The 26072-nt window shown below is 48.3% G+C and overlaps 1 protein-coding gene across 1 annotated transcript in view; it reads right to left on the reverse strand.

The window, feature by feature from the left end:
• The window catches only part of LOC127676176 (epididymal protein 13), a 28909-nt gene extending 10974 nt beyond the window's left edge, over positions 1 to 17935 (reverse strand). Inside the window, exons 1-8 of the mRNA XM_052172130.1 lie at positions 17851 to 17935; positions 14373 to 14390; positions 11742 to 11747; positions 10689 to 10697; positions 8316 to 8324; positions 4203 to 4229; positions 1509 to 1565; positions 957 to 983 (exon numbers count right to left, since the gene is read on the reverse strand). Of these exons, the coding sequence (XP_052028090.1) occupies positions 957 to 983; positions 1509 to 1565; positions 4203 to 4229; positions 8316 to 8324; positions 10689 to 10697; positions 11742 to 11747; positions 14373 to 14390; positions 17851 to 17935 (238 nt within the window). The remainder of the gene's footprint in view (positions 1 to 956; positions 984 to 1508; positions 1566 to 4202; positions 4230 to 8315; positions 8325 to 10688; positions 10698 to 11741; positions 11748 to 14372; positions 14391 to 17850) is intronic.
• Between the last annotated feature and the right edge of the window lie 8137 nt (positions 17936 to 26072).

Genomic DNA, 26072 nt, shown 5'->3' on the forward strand with positions numbered 1-26072 from the left:
TACTGGGGATTCCATAAAGGATCTTACACAGCACTCTACCACCGAGCCACGCCCCCAGCCTCTCAGGGTATTCTAGGCAGGGGCTCTTCCACTGAGCCACGCCCCCAGCTCCTCACTGGGGGATTCTAGGCAGGAGCTCTACCACTGATCTACGCCCCCAGCCGCTCACTGGGGGATTCTAGGCAGGGACTCTACCACTGAGCCACGCCCCCAGCTCCTCACTGGGGGATTCTAGGCAGGGGCTCTACCACTGAGCCACACCCCGGACCCCCTCACTGGGGGATTCTAGGCAGGGGCTCTACCACTAAGTTATATCCTCTTTTTACTTTTTATTTAGAGACAGTCGAGTTCATGGATACCCTGGGAAGCTTAGCAGAACTCATTAGAAAATAGAAAGTGAAAAGCCAGGCAACCATGGCACATGCCTTTATTATACCTTTAATCCCAGTGCTAGGGAGGCAAGAGGCAGATGAATCTCTGTGAGTTCAAAGCCAGCCTGGTCTACAGAACTGGTTCCAGGACAGTCAAAGATATACAGAGAAACCCTGTCTCAAAAAACAAGGACAAAACCACTACCACCACCACCCCCCCAAAAAAAAATAAAGAAAATAAATAGGAAGTTAAAAAGTGGGACTGGAGAGATGGCTCAGCGGTTAAGAGCACTGACTGCTCTTCTGAAGGTCCTGAGTTCAAATCCCGGCAACCACACGGTGGCTCACAACCATCTGTAATGGGATCTGACTCCCTCTTCTGGCATGTCTGAAGACAGCTACAGTGTACTTACATATAATAAAAATAAATCTTTTTTTTTAAAGTGTGTCAGTACAACACTTGCTGGAGTACCCCAAGGAGGACTGGGGCATGATTCTGTGGTAGAGCCCTGACTAGCACACAGGTTCTGAGTTCAGTCCCCGGCAAAGTGGGGGTAGGGAAGAGTTGGGAGTCACAGATTTCACAGGACTTACTTTCTTCTTCTGAGTTGTCTGGAAGGAAGGATGGATGCAGCCGTGTTCGAAATGGGTGCATGGAGAGGGAGAGAGAAGTGTGGAAATGGAAGTGGAGGAGGGGAAGGAAGGGGGAGGAAGGGGGAGGGACAGGGAGGGAGGGGGAGGGAGGGAAGGACATGGAGGGAGGGGGAGGATGAGACAAAGGGGGATTGATTAATAGTTTTACCACCAGATAAGCATCCCTGACCAGACAGAGACGAGAGATTAGGACGCTATCAGAAAGCAAGCAACCCAACTGTCTCAATGTACAGCATAGGACAGGGACTCAAGTCTGCAGCCACTCTTTCTAAAATAACTATTTATGAAGCACTGCTGATTGCTGGGCATAAGCAAGGTTTACGTGAGACAGTATCTACCCCCAGTGGACAATATCCATGGTTTTCCAGGAGCCTCCAGGGGAGGGGGACCAAACGCCTCGTGAAGTGGGACAGAGGTGGGAGTAGTGTTCTGGTCGACCTGCAGGGCAGGGCAGGAACTTTTAAAGGGATGCTGGTTGCTGACCTGGACTGGTTACCAGGGGATGCGTCGTGGAGGAGGATATGATGTTTTGTCTGAAACCTGAAAGATGAGCAGGAGTTAGCCGAGTGGAAAGAGCTTGGAGGGGGAAAAGAGAACTTAGCCCAGACATGGGGAAGAGTGCGGGTATGGTCCTACAAGGAAAGCACTCGGCTGTAAAAGGGCTGCGAGACCAGAGAGATTACTGCTAGATGGGGCCAAGACCTGTGGGTACCTTTCTAAGAGCGAGAGTGGTGTTGCTACCAAACAGGATCTGTGTGCAAATCTTGGTTCTTTCACCTCCTAGCTGCGTGAGCCTCTTCCGACATTTCCTCATAAAAACAACATCAGGAAGGCTTGGAGAGATGGCTCAGCAGAGAAGAGCGCTGGCTTTTGCCAGCCAGAAGTTCTCATTCCCAGCACCCACAGGGTGGCTTGCAAGTTCCTGTAACTCCAGCTCCAGGGGATCTGATGCCCTCGTCTGGCCACTATGGGTACTGCACGTGCATGGTTCGCAGACACTCAAGCAGGCAAAACATGCAAACACATAAAATAAAAATAAATAAATGTAAAAGAAACGGAAAGGAAACGGTGAACTCCAGGTTCCCTGAAGAAAGCCTGTCTCAAGAAAAAATAATGTGGAGAGTGACTGAAAAAGACATCCAGCACTGACCTCTGGTCTCCACGGGTGCACAGTGCCGTGCACACCCGCATACGTGCACATACACACGACGGAATCAAATTCAGGTGGTGTACGTCTGTGATCCATGACTCGGGGGCACAGGAAGATGGACTGGGTGTTCAAGACTAGCTCTCTCTCTCTCTCTCTCTCTCTCTCTCTCTCTCTCTCTCTCTCTCTTGTTTTTTTGTTTGTTTGTTTGTTTGTTTGTTTTTTGTTTTCAGACAGGGTTTCTCTGTGTGGTCCTGGCTGTCCTGGAACTCGATTTGTACACCAAAGATCTGCCTTCCTCTGTTCCCGAGTGCTGGAACTAAGGGCATGTGCCATCATTTAGGGAGATCTTGCCCCCACCCCACACACACACACCCGCACCAACAGGAATCAAAGCAGAACAACCAATGTTCCTACAGAGGATCCCAGAATGAGAGGTGTCACTATTAACACTGGAGCCGTCCTGGACAACACACACACACACTGAACACACACACAAGAGCATATAATAGTATGTCATCATGTTTTCCCCACCAGGCCACCCCACCCCCTGTGAACTAAACAGACCCTTCCTTTCCTAAGAGCAGAGTATTCTGTCACAGCATGAGACAAGTAACAGCTATAGCCTGGTACTCACTGCGTAGCCCATGCTGGCCTCCTAAATGGCAGAGTTAGGGGTGTGACTTGCCAGGTTTAACTCTCTTTCTGCTTCGTAGGTCCTGAGGCCTGGAATCAGGTCTTCAGGCTCCACAGCCAGGGCCTTCTGCCCAGCGAGCCATTTTGCTGCCTGGTTGCTAAACTTTTGTCAGTTGCTACTTTGTTTCTGACGACTCTGACCTTGCCCGCTCTCAACTCCAAGCTAATTGTACAGACATTAAGGGACTGCTGTTCTATCCTAATGCTTTATGCCAGTGGTTCTCAACCTGTGGGCTGAAACCCATTTGGGGGTTGCATATCAGGGATCCCGCATTTCAGATATTTACATTACAACTTGAAACAGTAGCAAAACTGCAGCTATGAAGTAGCAACAAAATCGTTTTTTGGTTGGGGGGTTTGCAACAACATGAGGACCTACGTGTCTTAGAGGGTGGAAATATTAGGAACCTCTGATTTATATGTGTGTGTGTGTGTGTGTGTAATCTAGCATTATAGCTATCAGTGCCCCACAAGGTTGCTATTAGAGATAGAAGGCTTGGGAGGCGGGTAGGTGGGGAAGGGCTCTCGCTTTGCAAGTGTGGGGATCTAAGTTCTGATCCTTGTGGCACCTATATGAAAAGCTGGCTATGGCCACCTACGTCTGTATTCCCAATAGTATGAAGATTCAGAGACAGAAGAATCCCAGGCACTTACTGACCAGAGCCAACATGAAAAACAGTGAGCTCTAGGTTGAGTGAGAGATGCTGTCTCACGGAAGTAAGATGGAAAGAAGTAGAACCGGACAGCAATGTCCACCCCTGTTCTTTGCATGCGCACGCACACTCGCGCGCGCGCACACACACACACACACGCGCGCGCGCACACACACACACGTGTGCACACACGCATGCACACAGTTATGCACACACGCAGACACATGTGCACACATGCATACACATACATGTGCGCGCGCACACACACACACACACACACACAATTGGGACAGAAATATGGGCCAGCATGTGAAGGTGCCTTCTAGCAAGTCTGAAGATCTGAGTTCTATTCCTAGGACCCACGCAGTGGAGAAAGGAAACCAGCTCCTGCAAGGTATCTGACTCCCGCATGCCTTGGCATGGGTGCATGTTCAGTATAACTTTTTCTTTTTTTGAGACAAGGTTTCTCTGTGTAGCCTTGGCTGTCCTGGAATTCACTCTGTAGACCAGGCTGGCCATAAACACAGAGATCCTCCTGCCTCTGCCTCCCAAGAGCTGGGATTAAAGGGGTGTACCACCACCCAAAATAAATTTTTTTTATTTTAAATTTAGAACCAAATAAACAAAGCATAAGTCATTCTGAAGCTGTGTCGCTCCTTGTGAGCAGAGATTCACACTTACCGTCCCTGGACAATCTGCTCATTAACCCTGAGGGAGGAGACAAAACAAAATAAAAACAAATGATGTCAACACACAACGATCAAAACAGAAGAAAAAAATCCACAGTGAGTGGACTTTCCCAGCCAAGTACAGGAGAGTGAGGCTACAGTGCTTTAGCCAGAAGGCCAAGGCCTTTTAGGATGCTGGGGGAGGGGCCATAGGACAGCTGGGGGAGGGGCCATAGGACAGCTGGGGGAGGGGCCATAGAACAGCTGGGGGAGGGGCCATAGGACAGCTGGGGGAGGGGCCATAGGACAGCTGGGGGAAGGGCCATAGGACGACTGGGGGAGGGGCCATAGGACAGCTGGGGAAGGGGCCATAGGATGGCTGGGGGAGGGGCCATAGGACAGCTGGGGGAGGGGCCATGACAAGCCCAGTTTGGTTTTTTAACGGATTTTTGCCCCAACAATATAGAATGAACTTCCATTTCTTTGTGGCTTTTGTCCCCAGCGGTCTCCCCTTCTCTGATTTGTATTCCCATTTCCCCTTGCATGAGGTGCATCTTTCTGGACTTATCACACTTAAAAGGAGGACGGGATGTATGCGCTGACCCTAACGAGCCAACCAATCCGGTATTTCCGGGCTGGTGGACACAGACAGAGACCCAGTCCCTGCCCTAGAAGGAACACATAGGTAACTCCACACGAATAACACAGGAGAGAAGAGCCACCAAATGGGACACTCTAAACCCAAATAAAAACCTAACCCCGCAGAGCTGGCGGGCTCCGCAGAGTCCCTTCTTCACCCAATAAATCTGTGACATCGGCCACTAAACCTCCGCTGTGTGCCCAACTGTTTTCTTGTCTTTCCATCCTCTAACTATTAGAGAAGAGGAGCCCACCCACCAGGCAGTGTCGACATCACTGAGAGTACGGGTTCTCGACCTCCTGTGGGCCCCGACCCTTCAGGGGTCAGATATCAAATACTGTGCATGGCAGATATTTCATTACAATTCATAACAGTAGAAAATTACAGATAGGAAATCACTTTACGGTCGGGGTCACCAGAACATGAGGAACTGTATTAAAGGGTTGTGGCACAGGAAGTTTTTGAACCACTGATTTAGAGTTCCTTTAATAATCTCAACCCTGCCAGGCGGTGGTGACACTCGCGTATAATCCCAGCACTTGGGAGGCAGAGGCAGGCAGATTTCTGAGTTCAAGGCCAGCCTGGTCTACAGAGTGAGTTCCAGGACAGCCAGGGCTACACAAAGAAACCCTGACTCTAAAAAAACAAATCCAAAAAACCAAAAAATAAATAAAAATAAAAATAATCTCAACTCTCTGACCCAGCTCAGTGTAATAAGGCACTGTTTCCTCCCAGTGTGGGCTGAACACCAAGCAGTAGGCAATTTCATCACTGAACAAACATTAGAGAATGGATGCCCTCAAACTGAGGTGGTGCCGGTATCAGTATATGATGTCATGGTCGGCTGGAGTGTATGCACTTCAGTATTGAAGGAGAATGTGACCCAACAGCACAGGTTTGTCAGACAGTACATTCCTGCTAGACTCTGAAGTAGTTCTGTCTTTGGACTTCTATCATTGTGCTAAAAAGACCTTACCAATCCTCTATGTGTATGTTTGTGCTCAGGTGTATGAAGATATATATGTGTGTATACTGAGGTCAAGGGTCAACCTCCAATGTTGTTTGAGGAGTCATCTGTCTTGAAGTTCCTGCCCCCCCCCCAAGATTTAATATTTTTATTTTTAATTATGTGTCTCTGTGTGGGTGTGTGCTTGTGAGTGTAGTGCCTGAAGGCACCAGGAGAGGGCAGCAGATCCTCTGGAGTTGGAGATCTAAGCAGTTATGGGCAGCTGAACAGGACTGTTGGGAATTGAACTCTGATCCTCTAAAAGTAGTTGACGTGCCTAACTCCTGAGCCAGCTCTCCAGCCCCTACCCTGTTCTTTATTTTTAAAAGGGAGGAGTTGCTTGTGCTGCAGAACACGCATGGAGGGCACAGGACAACTGGCTGGAGTTGGGTCTCTCACCTTGTATGTCTCTGGGAAAAGCCAGGTCGTCCAGCAGCTACACCTTCTACCTCCTGAGCCAGTTTGTAGCCCCCACCCCCCACCCCCTTTAAAAATGCACATGTTGGGCTGGAGAGATGGCTCCGTGGTTAAGAGCACTGACTGCTCTTCCAGAGGTCCTGAGTTCAATTCCCAGCAACCACATGGTGGTTCACACCCATCTGTAGTGGGATCTGATGCCCTCTTCTGGTGTGCATGAAGACAGCGACAGTGCACTCATATACATAAAATAAATAAATGTTTTTATGCATATGTAGCTATTATGAATAAAGCTGCAATGAACACGGTTGAACAAGTGTCCTTGTGGTAGGATAGAGTGTCCTTTAGGTATATGCCTTATATATAGCTGGGTCTTGAGGGAGGTCGATTTCCAGTTTTCTGAGGAACGGCCATATTGCAGTTTTATTCATAATAGCTGGAAAGTCAAATCCTAGATGTCCCGCAACTGAATAATGGATAAAGAAAATATGGTACATAGACTCTTTTTAACAGCTGAGTAATATTCCATTGGAACACTAAGAAATTCGCAGGCAAATGGATGGAAGTAGAAAAGAGTGAGGTCACCCGGAGTGAGATGACCCGGAGAGGCAAACATGGTGCGTGCTGACTGGTAAGTGGACAGTAGCTGTTAACGAGAGGATAACCGCGCTACCATCGACAGAGCCAGAGAAGCTAAGTAACAGGAAGGACGTGCGGGCGGGGGAGGTGAGAAGTGGGTCTTTCTAAGAAGTGGAACTAGAATAGAATTTGGGGGTGGACTGGGGGCAAATAGGGACAGGAACTGGAGGGATCGGGTGGTTGTGGGATGGAAGAAACGGAAGGGGAGAGGGCATTTAGGGGAGAGGGCAGTGCCGTGGGAACCCTCTGACATCCATCGATGACCTTATGCCTGACACCGCTTGGACGGCCAGGAACCAAACCCAAGGACCCAGGGTAGCGCCAGACATGCCTGGGGAAAGCCGATGAAATGATTGCTAATGAATCTCGGCTATACCCGCAGAGAGCAACTGCCGGGCGCACATGCGCAGACCACAGCCCAACATCCAGCAGAGCCAGAGGAGCCCCTCAGAGGAGGCACGAGGAAGGATTGTAGGGGCCGGAGGGGTGGAGGACCCCGCAGAATACAGCCCACAGAACCGACTAAGTGGGGCTCAGAGAGACTGTGCGTGGATCTCAGCTAGGTCCACTGCATGTTGTGGTTGTGTAGCTTGACTTTCTTTTTCTTTTTCTTCTTCTTCTTTTTTTTTTTTTCTTGTTTTTTGGTTTTTTTGGATTTTTTTTTTCGAGACAGGGTTTCTCTGTGTATCCGTGGCTGTCCTGGAACTCACTCTGTAGACCAGGCTGGCCTCGAACTCAGAAATCCGCCTGCCTCTGCCTCCCAGAGTGCTGTGATTACAGGCGCGCACCACCGGCTGTAGCTTGGCTTTCTTGTGTGCTTTCGTGGGTGGGAGTGGGGTGTGTCTGACACTGCCTGCACTTTGGACCTTTTTCCTTGTCCTCACTGGGCTGCCACGCCCAGCTGGGATGTGAAGGCTGTGCCCAGACTTGTTGTGCATTGTTAGGCCATAGTCAACTGATATCCTGCTCTCTAATGTTTTTCTTAACAGGGAAGCAGAGTAGATGTTGATTTGGGTCGGACGGGTGGTGGGAGAGGTTACTGGGAAGAGTGGACAGATGGGAGACTCTTCAGGATGTAATGTATGAGAGAAAAATAAAAATTAAAAAACTATGCATATGTTTGAGTGGTGTGTGTGTGTGTGTGTGTTTGTGTGTGTGTGTACATGGACTGTGGTTCGTGTGTGGAGGTCAAAAGACAACCTTAAGTGCAACCCATAATTTTAATTTTTGGAGAGCATCTTTCTAGCCTGGAGTCAGGCTGGCCTGAGTTCAGAGATCCCGCCTCCGCCTCCGCCTCTGCCTCCGCCTCCGCCTCCCAGTGCGGATGGAAGGCCCAGCACTACACCTGTCCCCAGCCTATGGATTCTCGCTCCTAAGTTTTCCATTGAACTGCTCAGCCCATGCGACGTGACTCACACACTTACCCAGGATTCCTGCCGGCATCAGGACCAGGCGAGATGGCACCGCGTGGGTGGCGGAGACGACAGATGCAGCACAGGACGTCGAGTCGGACGGGTCATGGAGACAATGCCATAATCAGAAAGCCAAAACAACATCAGGCTCTGGGGGCTGGGAACTTGTTGGAAAACGGAATCTATAATAGGTCGTGCCGCGCGCTTGGGAATGAAGACCGAGGTTCTGTGAGGTTCCCGAGACCCCGCAGAGTCCAGGACGGGGTGGGAGGGGTACAGGTTTGGTTTCAGACCCGGGGCAAGGGACTGAGGTGCAGATGTTACAAATCAAAACAGGCCGGGCCTCCATGTTCTCCCAACACCTCTCAGTCCCTGCCTTGCAAACCCTGCCCCCAACCCTCAACTTTCCACTCCAGAGCCTGGGCCGCTGCCCTGGATGCTTTTCCTTAAAAATCCAGACAGCTGTCTTCCTTCCTTCCTTCCTTCCTTCCTTCCTTCCTTCCTTCCTTCCTTCCTTCCTTCCTTCCTTCCTTCCTTCCTTCCTTCCTTTCTCTCTTTCTCTTTCTTTCCTCCCTTCTTTCTTTCTTTCTTTCTTTCTTTCTCTCCCCCTCCTCCCTCACCCTCCTCCCTCCCTCTCCTCCCTTCCTTCCCCTTCCCTCCCCCTCTCTCCTTCTCCCTCCCCTTCCTTCCCCTTCCTTCCCCCTTCCTTCCCTCTCCCTCCCCCTTCCTTCCCCTTCCCTCCCTCTTCCTTCCCCTTCCCTCCCTCTCCCTCCCCCCCCTCCCTCCCCCTCCTTCTTCTCCTCTCTCTCCCCCTTCCTCTCTCTCTCTCCCTCTCCCTCCCTCCCTGTCCCTCCCTCCCTCTCCCTCCCTCTTTCTCTCTCCTTCTCTTCTCCTCCCTCTCCCTCCCTCCCTTCCCCTCTCTCCCCCTTGCCTGAGCATGCAAGCTCTTTCTCTTTACCCCTCCCTTCCCTTCTCTCCTCCTGGTGACTTCCCTGGCCTTGGTCCTTGAGGCCAGTGAATTCACCTATAACCCTGCACTTACTCTAATCTAATCCGGTTTGAACTGGCTTGTTTGACCAGCAGAGATGTAACCTCTGCATTTAGTGGGCTCAGAGCTGCAGGCAAACTGCTTGTCTGCATCTGTGCTGGGAGGAGAGGGAAGGCCTCCTTTGCTGGCTCCAGAGCAGGAGCTAGGCTGGTCTCTGCTTGATCCTGGATCCTTAATCTCAGCCTTCTGAGGCTGGACCTGCAGGCAGGCTGCAGAGCCCCGCCCACTGGCCTTTATTAATGGCTCTGAGGATTTGCACTCCTAATGCTTTCTTCGAGCAATACCATTGACCACTGAGCCATCTTCCCAGACCATGAGACTTTTTCTGTCTGCATGTGTCTGGCAAAATTAGATCTAGGGTGGCTTTTTGTTTCTGTCACACCCTGAAGCTTGTATTAGCCACTAAGCCAAAAAGGCATTTTTAGGGACAGACTCTTACAAAATGGTTTTCCACCTTTTTTTTTTTCAGTCAAAATTTTGTGATTAGTTACACATGGTGGTGCATGCCTTTAATCTCAGCACTTGGGAGGCAGAGCCAGGTGGATCTCTGTGAGTTCAGGGCCAGCCCGATCTATACAGTAAACTCACTGTCAGCCAGGCTACATAGTGAGACCCTGTCTCAAAAAAAACAAACAAACAAACCAACAAAAGAACAAAAAAAATTTTTTGTAATTAAAAATGAACATACCAGGATTCCAGTCCACGGTCTATATGACTGGAACAGAGCATGCTCAGAGATGGTCTGCCAATCATCTTAAAACACCAGCGGAGCATGCCCAGAAACCCGTTTCTCCACCGTGTTTGTGATTCAAAATGGACATGCGCAGATGTGTCTTTGGCTGCTATCTTTAATTTGCCCACCATGACCTTGAGCTAAACAAACCCATGTGTCTTCTGTAGTCCCTTCTTAGATAGTTCCTCCAACTAAGCATGTGGCTTCCTGGAATGCTTTCCTATCTGACTGTGTGTGGACTGTTCCGGAGGAGGCGGGGGCGGAGGAGGGGGAGGAGGAGGGAGAGAAGAAGGAGGGGGGCACAGCTCTGGAATGACTGGGGTCTCTCCTTGCCCTCTGTGGGTAAGGATCCTTTGCTGATTCTCACCAAGATGCAAACTAGTTACATAGGATCCAGGGGGGAACATGCTGAATTTGGCGGGAGAGGGAAGAGCGTGTGTGAATTCCATCAGAGGAGACATTCTAGCTACTCAGATTCTCTTCGGTCCCTAGACTAGAAGCTAGGCTTTGGGCACCGGAGAGAAAATGCTGCTTGAAAGTCAGCTTATTGTTTCTGAGGGACAAAGACCACCAGAGCAGATGGGAGGGAAAGGGAGACTCTTACCTTTCAGCACTGTAGGCACACAGGCATCCGGAAGGAGGGGAGCCGGGGCCATGGGAACATTTGTCCAACCAAAGTTAAGAAGGAATATAGAATCAATTAAGTCATCTTTTGTGCATCGTCCCTTAGTGTACTTCAAAGGTCCCCGAAAAGGGCACAGAGCTAGGATGGGGAGCGCTGAAATAGCCTCTGGTTCCCCCATCTCTTTGAAGATGTATCCATTCTGGAGAGGGGAGCTCCAGGGAATCGAAAACCTCCCTGTTCCAGGAGATCAGCAGAATATGGTCTACATAACAGCCGAGCATCGGGCTGGTGAGATGGCTCAGTGGTTAAGGACTCTGACTGCTCTTCCAAAGGTCCTGAGTTCAAATCCCAGCAACCACATGGTGGCTCACAACCATCCATAATGAGATCTGACACTTGTGGTGGGTCTGAAGACAGCTACACTGTACTGTATATGTAAATATAACAATAAATAAATCTTTGCGCCAGAGTGAGCAGAGGTCCTGAGTTCAATTCCCAGCAACTACATGACTCACAACCATCTGTACAGCTACAGTACACTCATATACATGAAATAAATAAATAAATCTTTAGGAAAAAAAGAACTGATTGTCAACTTTTCATTCTCAGCTGGAGGCCAGGATGCTTACTTCTCAGAAGAGAAGAACGCCCACCTGACCTTCTGCTCACCAGGAAATACACACACAGTCTACCCGGCTACAGAGAAGTGGGGCTCCCAAGCGGTCAGCTCTTTGATTCTACTGACAATAATATCAAACTGTAGTCATGGAAACCAATGAAGATTCTTTCTTCCTCTCTTGAAAGCACCATTCCTACTGGATCTGAGAGGGTGGCTGGCCTTGAAATCTATCCCTACCCAAAGACCTTTAGATTTAGGTCAAGTGGCCACCTTTGAGTTGAGTATTCTCTGAGTCTGCTCCTAGAATGCGATGGTTAGATGTTTGCCCCCTCTGTTTTGTCTCCTGGAGTTGTCCTGGAGTTGGACCGCCCTCACCCCAACCCTTGCTTATATAGAGAGTGATTGTGACTTACATTTGACTGGAAGAGAAGCGGAAACCACGAACCATTGAGTCATCCAGAAAAAGCAAGGCAAAGAAGAGGGTAGGGTCAGTACAAATGCAAGTGACCTCAGTCTCCCCCCAAGCATTTCTTTGTTCCTTCATGGAATGGTCACCCACCCATTGTTACATAGGGAGGGGCTTTTATGCAGTGGTAACACTGATTGTCCAGAACTTTCTGTGATGGTTTGAATAAGAACAGTCCTGGAGGCTGAATTCAGTCTGTCAGGCTTGAAAGATTGTGCTGGGGCCACAACTGAGCATATAGACCTTCTCACACAAAAGTCAGAGAAAGGATGGCTCACTGTGGAACTTAGACCTTCTGCCACCTGCATTTGACACGTCTGATGTGCTCAAGGTATGCTAGGTACTGAGTGCCCATTGGTTCCCTCTCTCTGCTTTCAAAATGATCAAATTATCTTACATTTGCACAGAAAAGCTCTTTCCACTTATTCCGTCCAGCCGAGTGGCAGGAATTTTCCTCGGCCACAGGAATAAAGATGAGGGCCCATGCTCCCCGGTCACTCACAACCTCAGAGGCCATTTCCCCTTCCACGTGCCATTGGGGGAAAATTCTCAAAAAGTCAGCCAAGAACCATTGAGCTATCCCTGGGACTTTTCGAGGTATGATGGTTGACTGAACCAAGGGACACTCTCTGGGAGTTTCTGGGAAAGCACGATTTAATCTCTGTCTTAGGGTTTTACTGCTGTGAAGAGACACCGTGACCATGACAACTCTTCTATCGGAAGGCATTTAATTGGGGCTGGCTGACAGGGTCAGAGGCTCAGTCCACTGTCATCATGGCAGGATGTTAGAAGAGGCAAGAGTTCTATATGGTGATCTGCAGGTAGCAGGAGACTGTGTGCCACACTGGGCATAGCATGAACATAGGAGACCTTAAAGTCCACCCCCGCAGTGACACACTTCCTCTGACAAGGCCATGCCTCCTAATAGTGCCACTCCCTGTGAACTAGGCAGTCACACATGTGAGTCTGTGGAGGCCAAGCCTATTCAAACCCACAGAATCTCATCACTGCATCGCGGTTCTTGGTGTCAGCAGCACCAAGCCCTTCTCTTCTTCTGAAACAGAAGCCTCAGTGGTTTAGCATTTGCTTTGAATGATTGTGTGGCCCTGGGAGTGTCTGCAGGTGTCTACACTGTTCTGCAGGCCAGCAGGGGAAGGGAAAATCTTTGCTCCCTTGCATCTGTGATGTCCTTTATTTCCTAACCTTGGACATCAAAACCCCAGGGTCCTCACCTTTGGAATCCCCAGGCTGACATCAGTGGCTCCCTGGGCCCATGGAACTGTACCTTGGACTGAGTGATGGTTTGTATTCGCTTGGCCCAGGAGGTGGCACTAAGGTGTGGCCTTGTTGGAGTGAATGTGTCGCTGTGGGTGTGGGCTTTAATGCCTTAGTCCTAGCTGCCTGGAAGTGAATCTTTTGCTAGCTTCCTTTGGAGCAAGAGGTGGAACTCTCAGCTCCTCCTGCACCATGCCTGCCTGGATGCTGCCATGCTCCTGCCTTGATGAAAATGGACTGAAGCTCTGACCCTGTAAGCCAGCCCCAACTAAATGCTGTCATTTATAAGACTTGCCATTGTCATGGTGTCTGCAGTAAAACCCTAAATTAGACTGAGAATTATATTTCTGGACTGAGCCACACTACCAACCTCTCTGATTCTCTAGCGAGAAATGGTGAGCATCCACAATAAATTCCTCCACACCTGTCGATTCGATTCGATTCGATTCGATTCGGTTCGATTCGGTTGTATATTTTATCATAGCCAGGCCTAGTCTGTTCTGTTCTTCTATTTCTATTCTTTTTTTTTTTTTTTACATACTCTATTTTCTATTATAACCTATATTTATCCTGTAATATTTATTTATTATTTATTATTTTTATTTATTTATTATTATTTATTATTTATTATAACCTATATTTATGCCTATCTTTATTTACCTTGAGTTTATACCTGGAACCCATGTAAAGGTGAAATCTCACTCTCTAGACCAGGATGGCCTTGAACTCACAGAGTACCTCCCTCTACCTCCTATATGCTGGGATTAAAGTGCTACCCAGTGCTAACCCACTTTTGTTGTATTTGCATCATACTTTATTCCTATTTTTATTTGAGTCTACTTCCATGTCATTATGCTCTATCTATTCTCTCTGGCTAAAACAGTGTTTCTACAACATTCCAGCTCCTTCCGTTTGAGATTACATTTTAATTTATTTCACTCAAAGTAACACATCCTAACAGACTGGATGCAGGTACAGACGTGAGAAACCAGCTACTTTCTATTAACCTAACCTATTTTTTTAAACAGGGTCTCATGTAGCCCAAGCTAGCCTTGTACTAAGTGTGTAGCTGACAATGACCTTGGACTTTCAACTCTCTTGCATCCACCTGATATTACATGCATATTTCATCATGCCTGGCATCTGCTTGATTTTTAATCATTTTTTTTTCTGATCCTCAAGTCAAGATTTTATAGCAGATTGAAGCTCTGCCCTTCCTTAAGATTCCCAGATTCCCTCCAGGCCCAACAGAGTCTGCGAAGAGCCGTCTGACAGCACAAACATAGGGGTGGAGAGTTCTTACTTTTCTCTTCCATTGCGACTGGAGGCAAAAGCATCGTTCAAGTGGATTCCATCGGGAGCAGGGAGCAGGTGCAGGGAGGGAATGAGACATGAGACTCAAATCACTACAACCATCACCATCACCACAGCTGCCATCTCTTCGGAGGCGAACACACACAGTTTCATCAGAGTTCCTCAGGGTCTTTTATCTGCTCGTCCACCCGTCTACCCATCCCTGTCTACCAACCCTCTGCTTCTCTCTCCATCCACGTAGCTATCATCTACCAATCCCCACCCACTCTTCTACCACCCATACTGTATACCTATCATCATGCATCAACCCATTCTTCCATCCACCTATTTATCCATCTGCCTATTCATCTATACCTGTATCTACTCATACACCCATACCCACCTCCATCCATCCATCCATCCATCCATCCATCTGTCCACCCATCCATCTGTCCATCCACTGCCCATCTATCACACTTGTCCATCACATACCCGTTCATCCCTCCATCTACCAACCCAGCCAGCCAACGTTCACTTGGGTCAGCCTGGCCTACGCTTAGGGCTTAGGAGACACCTGGGAACTGGACTCAGCTCTGTTCTAAGGACATCTGCTCGGCCGACGGGGAACCACCCCTGGTAGAGGGGTAAACAGAGCATCCCTGGGGTGTTCTTCTGGGACTTGGTGCCTGCAGCTGCCTCAGTCAGGCACTTCAGTTTACCACATCTAGAAGAGAAGCTGTGATTGTCAACCTCCCACCCATCAGAGATGATCGATGGATTCCCGGGAAGCTATGAGTTCATATTGATAGAAACATTCAAACAGATCAGTCTCTTCTTTTAAATATTTTGGGTTCATTTTATCTTTAATTATGTGTCTGGTGGTGTCAGGATATGTGCACGGGAGTAAAGGGGCTTGCCAAAGTCAGAACCAACAGATTGACCAGGGCCTGGAGATACAGGCCATGTGAGCGTCACGATCTGAATGCTAGGAACAAAAGCCAGTTCCTCTGCAAAATTGGTGTGTGCTCTTAATGACTGAGCCCTCTCCCCAGACTCCAGGTCATCTCTTAGAAAACTCAATATATATATTGAATATATGTATATGTATGTGTATATATATGTGTGTATGTGTATGTGTATATGTATATGTATATATATATATGGGATAAAGAGAATAGAAAATTCTCTATTTGATAAACACTACAGTAATCCCTTCTTAAGGCAAGATCTACAGATTTTGCTAAATTTCATTGGCCAACATGAAAAGAAAAAGAGTACAAGTGTATAGTTTCAGTATCTCCTCCAAATATGTATCAGTTACAAGAAGAGAAATAGTAACCGACCTTAGAGAGAAACCTGGTAGATACAACCTTAGCCAAGAGATCAAAGACAGCATCTGACTTAGTCAGGGTCATGTTGCTACAACGAAACACTGTAACCAAAAAGTCAATGGGGAGGAAACCGCTCATTTGGCTTGCGCCTCCTTATCGGAGCCAGCACAGGAAGTGGAACAGGGCAGGGCCCTGGAGACAGGAGCTGATGCAAAGGCCATGGAGGGGCGCTGCTTACTGGCTTGTTGCCCATGGCTTGCTCAGGCTGCTTGCTTGCTTGCTTTTTTTTATAAGATTTTTATTTATTGTATGTAAGTACACTGTAGCTGTCCTCAGACATTCCAGAAGAGAATGTCAGATCTCATTACAGATGGTTGTGAGCCACCATGTGGTTGCTGGGATTGAACTCAGGACCTTCAGAGGAGCAGTCGGTGCTCTTAACTGCTGAGCCATCTCTCCAGCCCCCTCAGCCTGCTTTCTTACAGAAACTAGGACTTTGTTGTAGAAACACTCCAGGGGTAGCACTGCCCACCATGATCACAAAGTGCGATCCTTACAGCTGGATTTCAAGGAGACATTTCCTCCACTGAGGCTCCCCCGCTTTCCAATGATTCTAGACTGTGTCATGTTGACACACAAACCAGTCAATACAGTGTCATAGGTAAGAGACAAACCATTGTCAATCACTTGACTATATTTCATGAGGGCACAGTGTGACTTCAGTATATTCTTGACCCTAATGCATAACCTCAATCTAGTCATGGGAAAAGCTCAGAGAAATTCAGTCTAGGAGACATCCTGAAACTAACTGACCAGACTCATTTAAATGTTTGAAGTTCATGAGAGACAGGAAAAGACTGGTGCTCGGAAGAAGGTAAAGAAAAAGAAGGAGGTGGAGGAAGAGGAGAAGGGGGAGGAGGGGGAGGGGGGGAGGAGGAGGAGGAGGGGGAGGGATGCCTCAGCCGGTAAAGTGACTGGCCCCAGCAAAGGCCGATGATTTGAGTTCAGATTCCTGAGACTTCCATGGTGGAAGGAGACACAACTCCTAACAGTTGTCTTCTGATCTGCACACACACATACACACACACACACACACACACACATGCACACACAAACATAAAACAAAAAATACAATTTTTAAAATAGAAGGAGAAGAAGAGGAAGGAAGAAGAGGGAGGAAGGAGAGGGAGGAGGAGGATTAGAAGACTCTTTCATCCGACCCCCAAAGCCTGTGTGTTGTGGTTCCCCCACGCACTCTGGTCTTCCTGTGTCTTAGCTGCGCCCACTCTGTTCTCATTCTATCCGCCATCTTTCTGCCACACTGACTGTTCTCAGAGCCTTGAAGGGACTCAGTGTCTCCTGGCCCAACACCTTTTCGCACATACAGTCCCGTCTGCAGGAAACAGTCTCTAGCCCTTCAGTCGCCTAGCTTCTGCTTCTTGCTGGGGTCTTTACTCAAAAGTCACTTTCCCAGAACAGTGTTACCTAAACAAAGCCCTGCTGGGGTGTGGTCAGCCGCTTATTATGGAAATGACATCAAGATAGAGCCATGCCCACCCTTTCCCTGATCTATTCCCAGCACGGAGTACAAATTAAAACTTGAAATCATTGTTGCCTTAGTGGGAGGAAGACAGTCTCACGACAAGGCTCCAGCCTTTCTGGTGTAGTCTTGCATGGTAACCGGTAGGCATCTTCCTCACTGGCACTCTGACAATCGGGTTAGTGAGTTCCAGCACCACACAAATGAGTGCTTTAAGCACTCAGAGCAGTCCAGCAGACTCTGTCACTACTGATGACTAGATGAAGACAAGAGACTGACCAACACATGCCGTGTCTCTCTCTAATATGGCAAAAAAGTCACTGCTGAGACCCAACACAGCCATCCTCCTGGGAGAGCCACCAGTGTCACTAAGTCTAGGCCCACCAACACACGATTCACTAAGCTACCAGTTCCTCTGAGGGCAAACCCTCCGACCTTGGATTAGTGTAGTTCCAGTATCTCCAAGGGGATGGTCATCAACTAGAAACTCACACGGGAGAAGACAGTAGGCTGTCTACACCAAAATCGAGGAAGCCTGTGGTAGACCTCAGAATTGCTTGCCCAGTCCAGCCTCGATGACCTCCCCACCCTAAGATACCGTGGAGTGGAAGCCTTACCCTCACGAGGCACACAGGCCTCTGCCAGGCCCAGGAAAAGGAGGACCACCAGGGACTTCTTCAGAAATGGCTCTAGTCTGCACATGGTGGGGCCTGGATAGGGAGACAGTGCTCTCCTTCCAGGATCAACGGGACTCTGGGATCCAGGATCACTGCTGGACTCTCCCGGACTCTCCAGACAGAGCCTGCTGCCCAGACGTGCCCTCCAGCCACCCGGAGGCAGCCAGCTGGCAAGGCCCACACCCACGCCACCAGCTGCTGGCCCAGCCACTGCCCCTTCCCATTGGCACCTGCGATTTTTTAAAGCATCATTCTATGGTAATTGTATGCCCACTTGCTTGTATTCTTGTCTGGTGACATCGAGTTTGACATTTTAATTGTTGGGTTTTTGTTTTTTGTTTTTTGTTTTTTTTAGTTTTTAAATCTCTTTCTCTGTGTATCTATGCATGTATGTCTGTCTCTTTGTGTGTTTGTGTGCCTGTCTCTCTTTGTGTGCCTCTGTGTCTCAGTTTCTGTCTTTCTGTCTCTTTTTCTCTGTGGGTATATTTCTGTGTGCATGTCTGTGTGTGTGCATTAGAACATGTATGTATGTATGCATGTATGTATACATGCATGTATACATGTATGTCTCTGCATGTGTCTCTCTCTCTCTGAGTCTCTATTGTGTGTCTCTGGGTTTATGTATCTCTCTGGGTCTCTGTCTCTTTCTGATTTTTTCTCTATGTGTATCTCTGTCTCTTTCTGTGTGTATCTCTCTCTGGGTCTGTGTCTCTGATTTTTTTCTCTATGTGTATCTCTGTCTCTTTCTGTGTGTATCTCTCTCTGGGTCTCTGTATCTTTCTGATTTTTTCTCTATGTGTATCTCTGTCTCTTTCTGTGTGTATCTCTCTGGGTCTCTGTCTCTTTCTGATTTTTTTTCCCTATGTGTATCTCTGTCTCTTTCTGTGTGTATCTCTCTCTAGGTCTCTGTGCTTGTTTATGTCTGTCTCTCTCTGTGTCTTTCTCTCTGTGAATGTCTCTGTCTCTCTGTTTTGCTCTCTCTGTGTGTCTCTGTGCATGTGTGTTTATTTGTGCGTGTGTATGCATGCATGTGCAAGAGAGAGCGTGAGCAGGTCCAGGCCCAGGAGCATGTCCCAGGCATTTACAGGCCGCCGTCCCGGGTCCTCGGCCTGAACTCCAGTCCTTGGCAACAGCAGCGAGCACTCTGACCTGCTGAGTCTTTTTTCCAACCCTTATGGATGTTGCTTGGTTTTTCTTACATTTTTATTTTATACCTGTGCCTGTCTTGCCTACACGTACATTTGTTCAACGTGCAAATTCATAGCCCTCAGAAGCCGGAAACGGGTGTCAGACTCCCTGGCATCAGAGTTCAGATGATTGTGAACAACCATATGGGGGCCGGAAATCAAACCCAGGTCCTCTGGAAGAGCAGCCGGTGGTCTTACCCTCTCCAGCCCATGATGGATTTTGCTCGCTGTTGTTGTTGTTGTTTTGAGACAGAATCTGATTTTGTATTCTAGAATTACAGTCATGTGCAACCGCAACAAGATCTCCTTTTTTTTCTTTTGAGGCAAACTCTCACACAGCACTGCCTAGGCTGAAATTCACTGTGTCACTGAGAATGACCGAGAGCTTCTGACCTTTCTACTTTTGCTTCTCCAAGGCTGAAGAGATAAGCATCAGCACCACACTCAGCTTATGTGGTTCTGGGGACCAAACCCGGGCAGGCGCTACGCACTCAACCAAGCTGCGCCTGGGCCCCTGCTTCTGTTTTACAAGCTCTTACTCATGCAGTTGTTTGGCAGGGTGTCGTGGGTGTGTGCACATGCATGCAAGGCACATGGACGCAGCTCAGGGGACAGCTTGGTGAGGTGGGCTTCAGGGGTCGGGCTGCGGCGTAGCAGCTGTCTGTCCTTCACCCGCCTTGCTCTCTTCTAGCGCTGTGTTTGTGTTTTCTTTTAAAACAAGTTCTTGTCTTGTAGTCCAGACTCCCCTCGAACTTAAGATTCTCCATCCTCAGGAGATCATTCTCCGAGATGATGTGTGGACACTGCCGTGCCTGGCTGGGTTGTAATAATGAGGGAGGGAATCCTCTTGATGGGAACAGACATGCTTAGGTCAGACAGACTGGGAGAGGATCTGAGCATCTTTGAAAACCACAGCAGAGCTGAGTGTGGGAGTTCACATCTGCAGTTCATCACTGGGGAGGCTGAGGCAGGAGGATCACAGGTTCCCAAGTTCCAGGCCCGCATAGTGAGAGCCCTGGGAGGAGGAGGGTGGGGGAGGGAGGGAGACAGATCTCTGTGAATTCAAGGCCAACCTGGTCTATAGAGTGAGTTCCTGGGCAGCCAGAGTTACATACTGAGAATCACTGAAACACACATGCACACAGAGAGTGAGAGAGGCAGAGACAGGGACACAGCGAGAGAGAGAGAGAGAGAGAGAGAGAGAGAGAGAGAGAGAGAAACAGAGGATCCTAGGACTCAAAAGGCTGAGAAGCTGAGGGCCACCCTTGCCTACAGTCTGCGCTACATAAAATTGTGTCAGATGCCGGGCGGTGGTGGCGCACGCCTGTAATCCCAGCACTTGGGAGGCAGAGGCAGGCAGATTTCTGAGTTCGAGGCCAGCCTGGTCTACAGAGTGAGTTCCAGGACAGCCAGGGCTACCCAGAGAAACCATGCCTCAAAAAAACAAAAAACAAAACAAACAACAACAACAAAATGTGTCAGATGAGAAGAGAAAAAGGAAAGATGGGATGAAGGGAGAGAGGAAAGACACCACAGCAGGGACACTCGTCTGTTATCCCCACCAGCCTGTGGGGTCTTCAAAGGCAAGGACGCTTTGGCCCACCGTCCCTGACACCACTACATCAGCTACTGCACTGAAGGATCACGGTAGTTACTGAAAGCTCGCCCCCCCCCCCCCAGCTTCCCAGATGTTACTCGTGGGAAAGGCAGGGCGGGCTGCCTTCCGGTTTTCTCCTGCTCCTGCCTTGGGATGGGACTGTTTGCTCCCTGTTCTGTGATAAAACAAAGATGTGAGGGAAGGCAGAGCGCAGCTTGTGGCTGTAACCTGGAGGCAGGAACTGAAGCGGAGACTGTGGGGGAACACTGCGCCCGCCCGCGGCTCGCCCAGCCGGCTTTCTCATCCACTGGAGACCCTGAGCCTGGGGCCAGCCCCGCCCACAGTGGGCGGGCCTCTCTCTCATCAATCACTGATCAAGAAAAAGCCCCATAGACTTGCCTACCGGCCAATGTGACGGAGGCATTTTTTCAACTGAGGGTCCTTCTTTCCAGGCAATCCTAGTTTGTGTCAAGGTGACGAGAAAACCAGTGAAAGACCTAAGGGCCACACAAGGAGAGAGTTCGGGAAGCCAACACGCCACGATCTTGCAGAGCCTCCCTGGGGCTCTGTCTCAGAACAGGCAGTGCTGGCAGGCGCGAGGCAGGTGTCGGTGGTGGGGAAGCCACCCTTCGGCTCTAGATTGCGCTGCCAGTGATCCCTGACGCAGTGACAGAACACTGTAGTCCCCGTCCTGGCCAGCCAACGGTCTGTGTCCTCCCTCAGATCCACGCTGGCTGGCCAGTCCTTTGTTCTCCCAGCCCCAGGCAGGCAGTCACTGTTCCTGGAATTCTAACTGACAACCCCCTCCAGCCTCTTACTCCTATTGACCTCAGACTTGGGGGCCCTTCCCCGCTCTTTCTTTAGTCCTTCCACAGATCAGTTCTTCCAGCGCTCCCTACCCGAGGTGTATGTAGCTCTAGCCATATTCTGAATGTTGGGCTAATGAAACACTCTTCAAGACAACAGGGAGTTCATGAAACTGTCTCTAAAGAGAGAAGAGGAGACAGAGAGGGAGAGACTGACAGCCAAATGAATGAGCAGGCTCGAGGCCCTGACTAACCTTTGGGCTCCACTTTATGGGTCTCAACAGAAAGAGTTGGTTACTGAGGAAATGTAGTTTTGGCAGCTCTGTGCTTCAATCGATGAATTAATTCATGTAGTCATTTTGTCCTACTGTGCGAAGGCTTTCCCATAATGAGTCTGATTTTAATCATGTAGCTGCCCAATTACACATTAGCATAAGATGGCAAAATACAGGATTCTCCCTAAAGGGTCCCTAGAGGACGTTTTTCTCCTCACACTCATGCACTCAAAACCAGTTCAGGCCAGATTGGTCCTTCCATTCTTCTCATCTGGATACAGTTGAGAATACATGTAAGTAGAAATTGTCTAAATTTGTTTTTTCTTACCAGGGCCAGGGAAACTCATTATTCAGAGCTGTGCGTACATGCGCCTGACTCGTGTGTTAGGGTTGAGGGGTTCTGAGGCTACTAGACACTTGTCTGCCCACACACACACACACACACACACACACACGTGCACAGGAGAGCCAAGAGTATATGTGCATGCGCAGGAAGTGCAAGGCCTAGGCCACCACTACAGGAGTGTGGTAACACCAACCAGATCCTCTGTCGTGATTCTCTACTCGAGACCCCCGTGGGAGCTGAACAACCCTTGCACCAGGTGGTCTAACACCACCAGAAAGCACAGATATTTACAGGACAATTCACAGCAGTAGCAAAATTATAGTTATGAAGTAGCAACAAAAATAGTTTTATGGTTGGGCTCACAACACCATGAAGAACTGAATTAAAAGATTGCAGCATTAGGAAGGTGGGGAGCCACTGGGCTAAACTGTCTCCCATGTTTCCTGCCTCAGGCAGAGGAGACAGGGACAAAGGAGAGCCAAGGGTAAGGACACACACACACACACACACACACATATGTGCACAGGAGAGCCAAGGGTGAGGACACACACACACACACACACACACACGTGTGCACAGGAGAGCCAAGGGTAAGGACACACACACACACGTGCACAGGAGAGCCAAGGGTGAAGACACACACACACACACGTGTGCACAGGAGAGCCAAGGGTAAGGACGGACACACACACACACACGTGTGCACAGGAGAGCCAAGGGTAAGGACGGACACACACACACACACACACATACACACATGCACAGGAGAGCCAAGGGTGAGGACACACACACACACACACACACGTGTGCAACAGGAGAGCCAAGGGTAAGGACGGACACACACACACATGTGCACAGGAGAGCCAAGGGTGAGGACGGACACACACACACACGTATGCACAGGAGAGCCAAGGGTGAGGACACACATGTGCAGCCGGGCAGTGGTGGTGCACGCCTGTAATCCCAGCACTCTGGGAGGCAGAGGCAGGCGAATTTCTGAGTTCGAGGCCAGCCTGGTCTCCAGAGTGAGTTCCAGGACAGCCAGGGCTACACAAAGAAACCCTGTCTCGAAAAAAAACAAAAACAAAAACAAACAAACAAACAAACAAACAAAAAAACAAATCCAAAAAAAAGGACACATGTGTGCAAAGAGGCTGTAATGAAATTCATTGCTTTGTGTGCTAGCCTAAGAAAGTTAATTTCAAATGTGTGTGTTCATATCATATACATATATATGCTCACTTTACATACATAAGTTATATATTTGTATATGTATAAATATAAATAATATGAGATATAAGAGTCCAACTCTTATAAATATGTATAAGTGTATATGCATAAATATATATTTATGCTTGTGTGTATCTGTATATACATATGTAGATATCTATATATGCACATAAGATCTTTAGAAGCAATTTAGCATTAAATTTGTCTAATATTAAAATTAGTATGAAGGGGGTTGGAGAGATGGCTCAGAGATTAAGAGCACTGACTGCTCTTCCAGAGGTCCTGAGTTCAATTCCCAGCAACCACACAGTGGCTCACAACCATCTGTAATAGTATCTGGTGCCCCCTTCTGGTGTGTTTGAAGACAGCAACATTGTATTCACATGCATAAAATAATAGTGAAAACAGAGAGCTGACTCCTGGAAAACTCTCTTCTGATCTTTGCACGGACTAGGTGACAGGTGCAGACTCATACACACAGTAAATAACCATGAAGAAAACGGTGGGATTGTAGACAGTCTAAATATTTCCTATTGTCCCTTCTGGGGGTTATCAAGGGTATTGGTGAATATGTGTTATCACCTTTATGATCAGACATAAGCAATAATCACTTTTTAAATTAACGGGCACTGAGTAAAAGCAGGCCACCCTGGAGGGCAGCAGCTGGCAAATGATGTTTTCCAGGTTCTTAGAGTTAACTTTCTGATGTTAATTTAAAACTGCAGCTGGCAGGAGCTGAGCGTGGTGCTCTGGGACGCATTAAACGTAGTGGGAGTGCCTCCCACGGGACCCTGAACACAGGCGACACTGCAGGCTCTGCTCTCCTCACTGCTGTGTCACTGTGACCAGGTTACTCATCTTGTCCTGCCTGGCACACACAAAAACAAAACACACCAAAGAGAAGAAAATAATAGCCTATGGTTTGGCAGAAAGAATTGGGAATAAATCGATTTGAACCAATTCAAGAAAGTTAAACTTGGAAAGAGCTACAAAAGTGTTACAGTGTTGCCCTGGGGACGGAAGCCCGCTTGCTTGTTTGGGCGCTTCTGTTTGCTAGAAGACAGGAGCCCAGGCTGAAGTTTAATTTTCTGTGGTCCCCTCAGCCACGGACAAGTATTATTTCCACTTCTCTCCTGTGCTCTCAGCTGACTCTTGACACTCTTGAGTGGTGTGTGTGTGTGTGTGTGTGTGTGTGTGTGCCCGCGCGTGTTTCAACTGGCTTAATATTCCTCAAGAAACATTGTAATTATAATGAAAGTAATGGATCTGCCAGATGGCTCAATGGGCGAAGACATTCGCCCCTCAAGCATCATGATCATCTGAGTTCCATCCTGGGACCCAAATGGTGGCAAGAGAGACCAACTCCAGCCTGTCTTCCGTTGCCCTCTACATATATGTGCATACAAGATGTATACACACACAAATAGATGTAAAACATATAAAAAGTTTTCCTGTTTCCAATGACAGAAACTAAGATTGTGAAGAAAGCACAGGTCTCCCTATAGATTATTCTGAATAGTTCGCTCTCATCTTGACACTGTGTTGTAGACCTTTGCGAGTGTATCATGCAGCTGGTTAACTAGCTAGCTTTCTGAAAAAAAAATCAATTATCAATATGTCATGGATAAATTCCTCAAATTAGTAACTGAAGATCTTATTGGTTAGTGAGCACTGTGTGGTGGTTGGACTGGGGAAAAGGCTCTGATATCTGGCTACCCAACAGCAGGAAGGGCCTTTGAAAGTCCCCCAAAGCAGATGCTGGAGGAGATAGAGCTTTAATCAGTGTGCAACGTATATATGCACCCAAGTATCTTATGGTGCCCAGTAAAGAGAGTATAATTATATCACTTAAAAATATGGGCTGGAAGGGCTGGAGAAATGGCTCAGTGGTTAAGAGTACTGATTGTTCTTCCAGAGGTCCTGAGTTCAATTCCCAGCAGCCACATGGTGGCTCACAACCATCAGTAATGGGATCTGACGTCCTCTTCTGGTGTGTCTGAAGACAGCGACAGTGTACTCACATATAATAAATAAATAAATAAATAAATAAATAAATCTTTTTTAAAAAGGCAGGGGATAGAGAGAGATGGTTCAGTGGTTAAGAGCAGTGGGTTCAATTCGCAACTTACAACCATTTGTGACTCTAATTGCAGAGCATCGGATAGCATCTTCTGGCTTCCAAGGGTAAGGACTACTACTACAGGTAAAACACCCACACACGTAAAGTAAAAATTAAAGACAAAAATAGGAGCTGGAGAGATGACTCAATAGTTTAGAGCATGTACTCCACTTGCAGAAGACCAAAGTTGAATTTCCAGCACCCACAGTGAGGGCTTGCAATTCCAGCTCCAGCGGATCTAATAGGTTTTTCTGCCTCCTGGGGCCACTATAATCATGTGCGCACACCCCACTGTCTCCCCCATACACAAAATAAATATTTGTTAAAACGCACAAGTCAGGCGTGGTACTGCATATCCGTAAAGCCAGAACTCAGGAAGAAAGAGCAGAAGGATTAAAATTTGAAACCAAGCCTCAGCCGTATAGGGAGGGAGCTTCGTGCTAGCCTGGGCTACATGTGAACTTGTCTCAAACACATGAATATTAAAAAATAAGGGAGGAAGCCCCCGTTGCTGGCCTGGCTTCTCTGGGCATGGGCGTGGGCGTGGGCAGGGCAAGGCAGTGGTTCCCGCAGCTGCAGCATCCGTCCAGGCAGAAGATTAG

The sequence above is a fragment of the Apodemus sylvaticus genome, unplaced genomic scaffold (genome assembly GCF_947179515.1).
Source record: "Apodemus sylvaticus unplaced genomic scaffold, mApoSyl1.1 scaffold_227, whole genome shotgun sequence".
NCBI lineage: Eukaryota > Metazoa > Chordata > Mammalia > Rodentia > Muridae > Apodemus > Apodemus sylvaticus.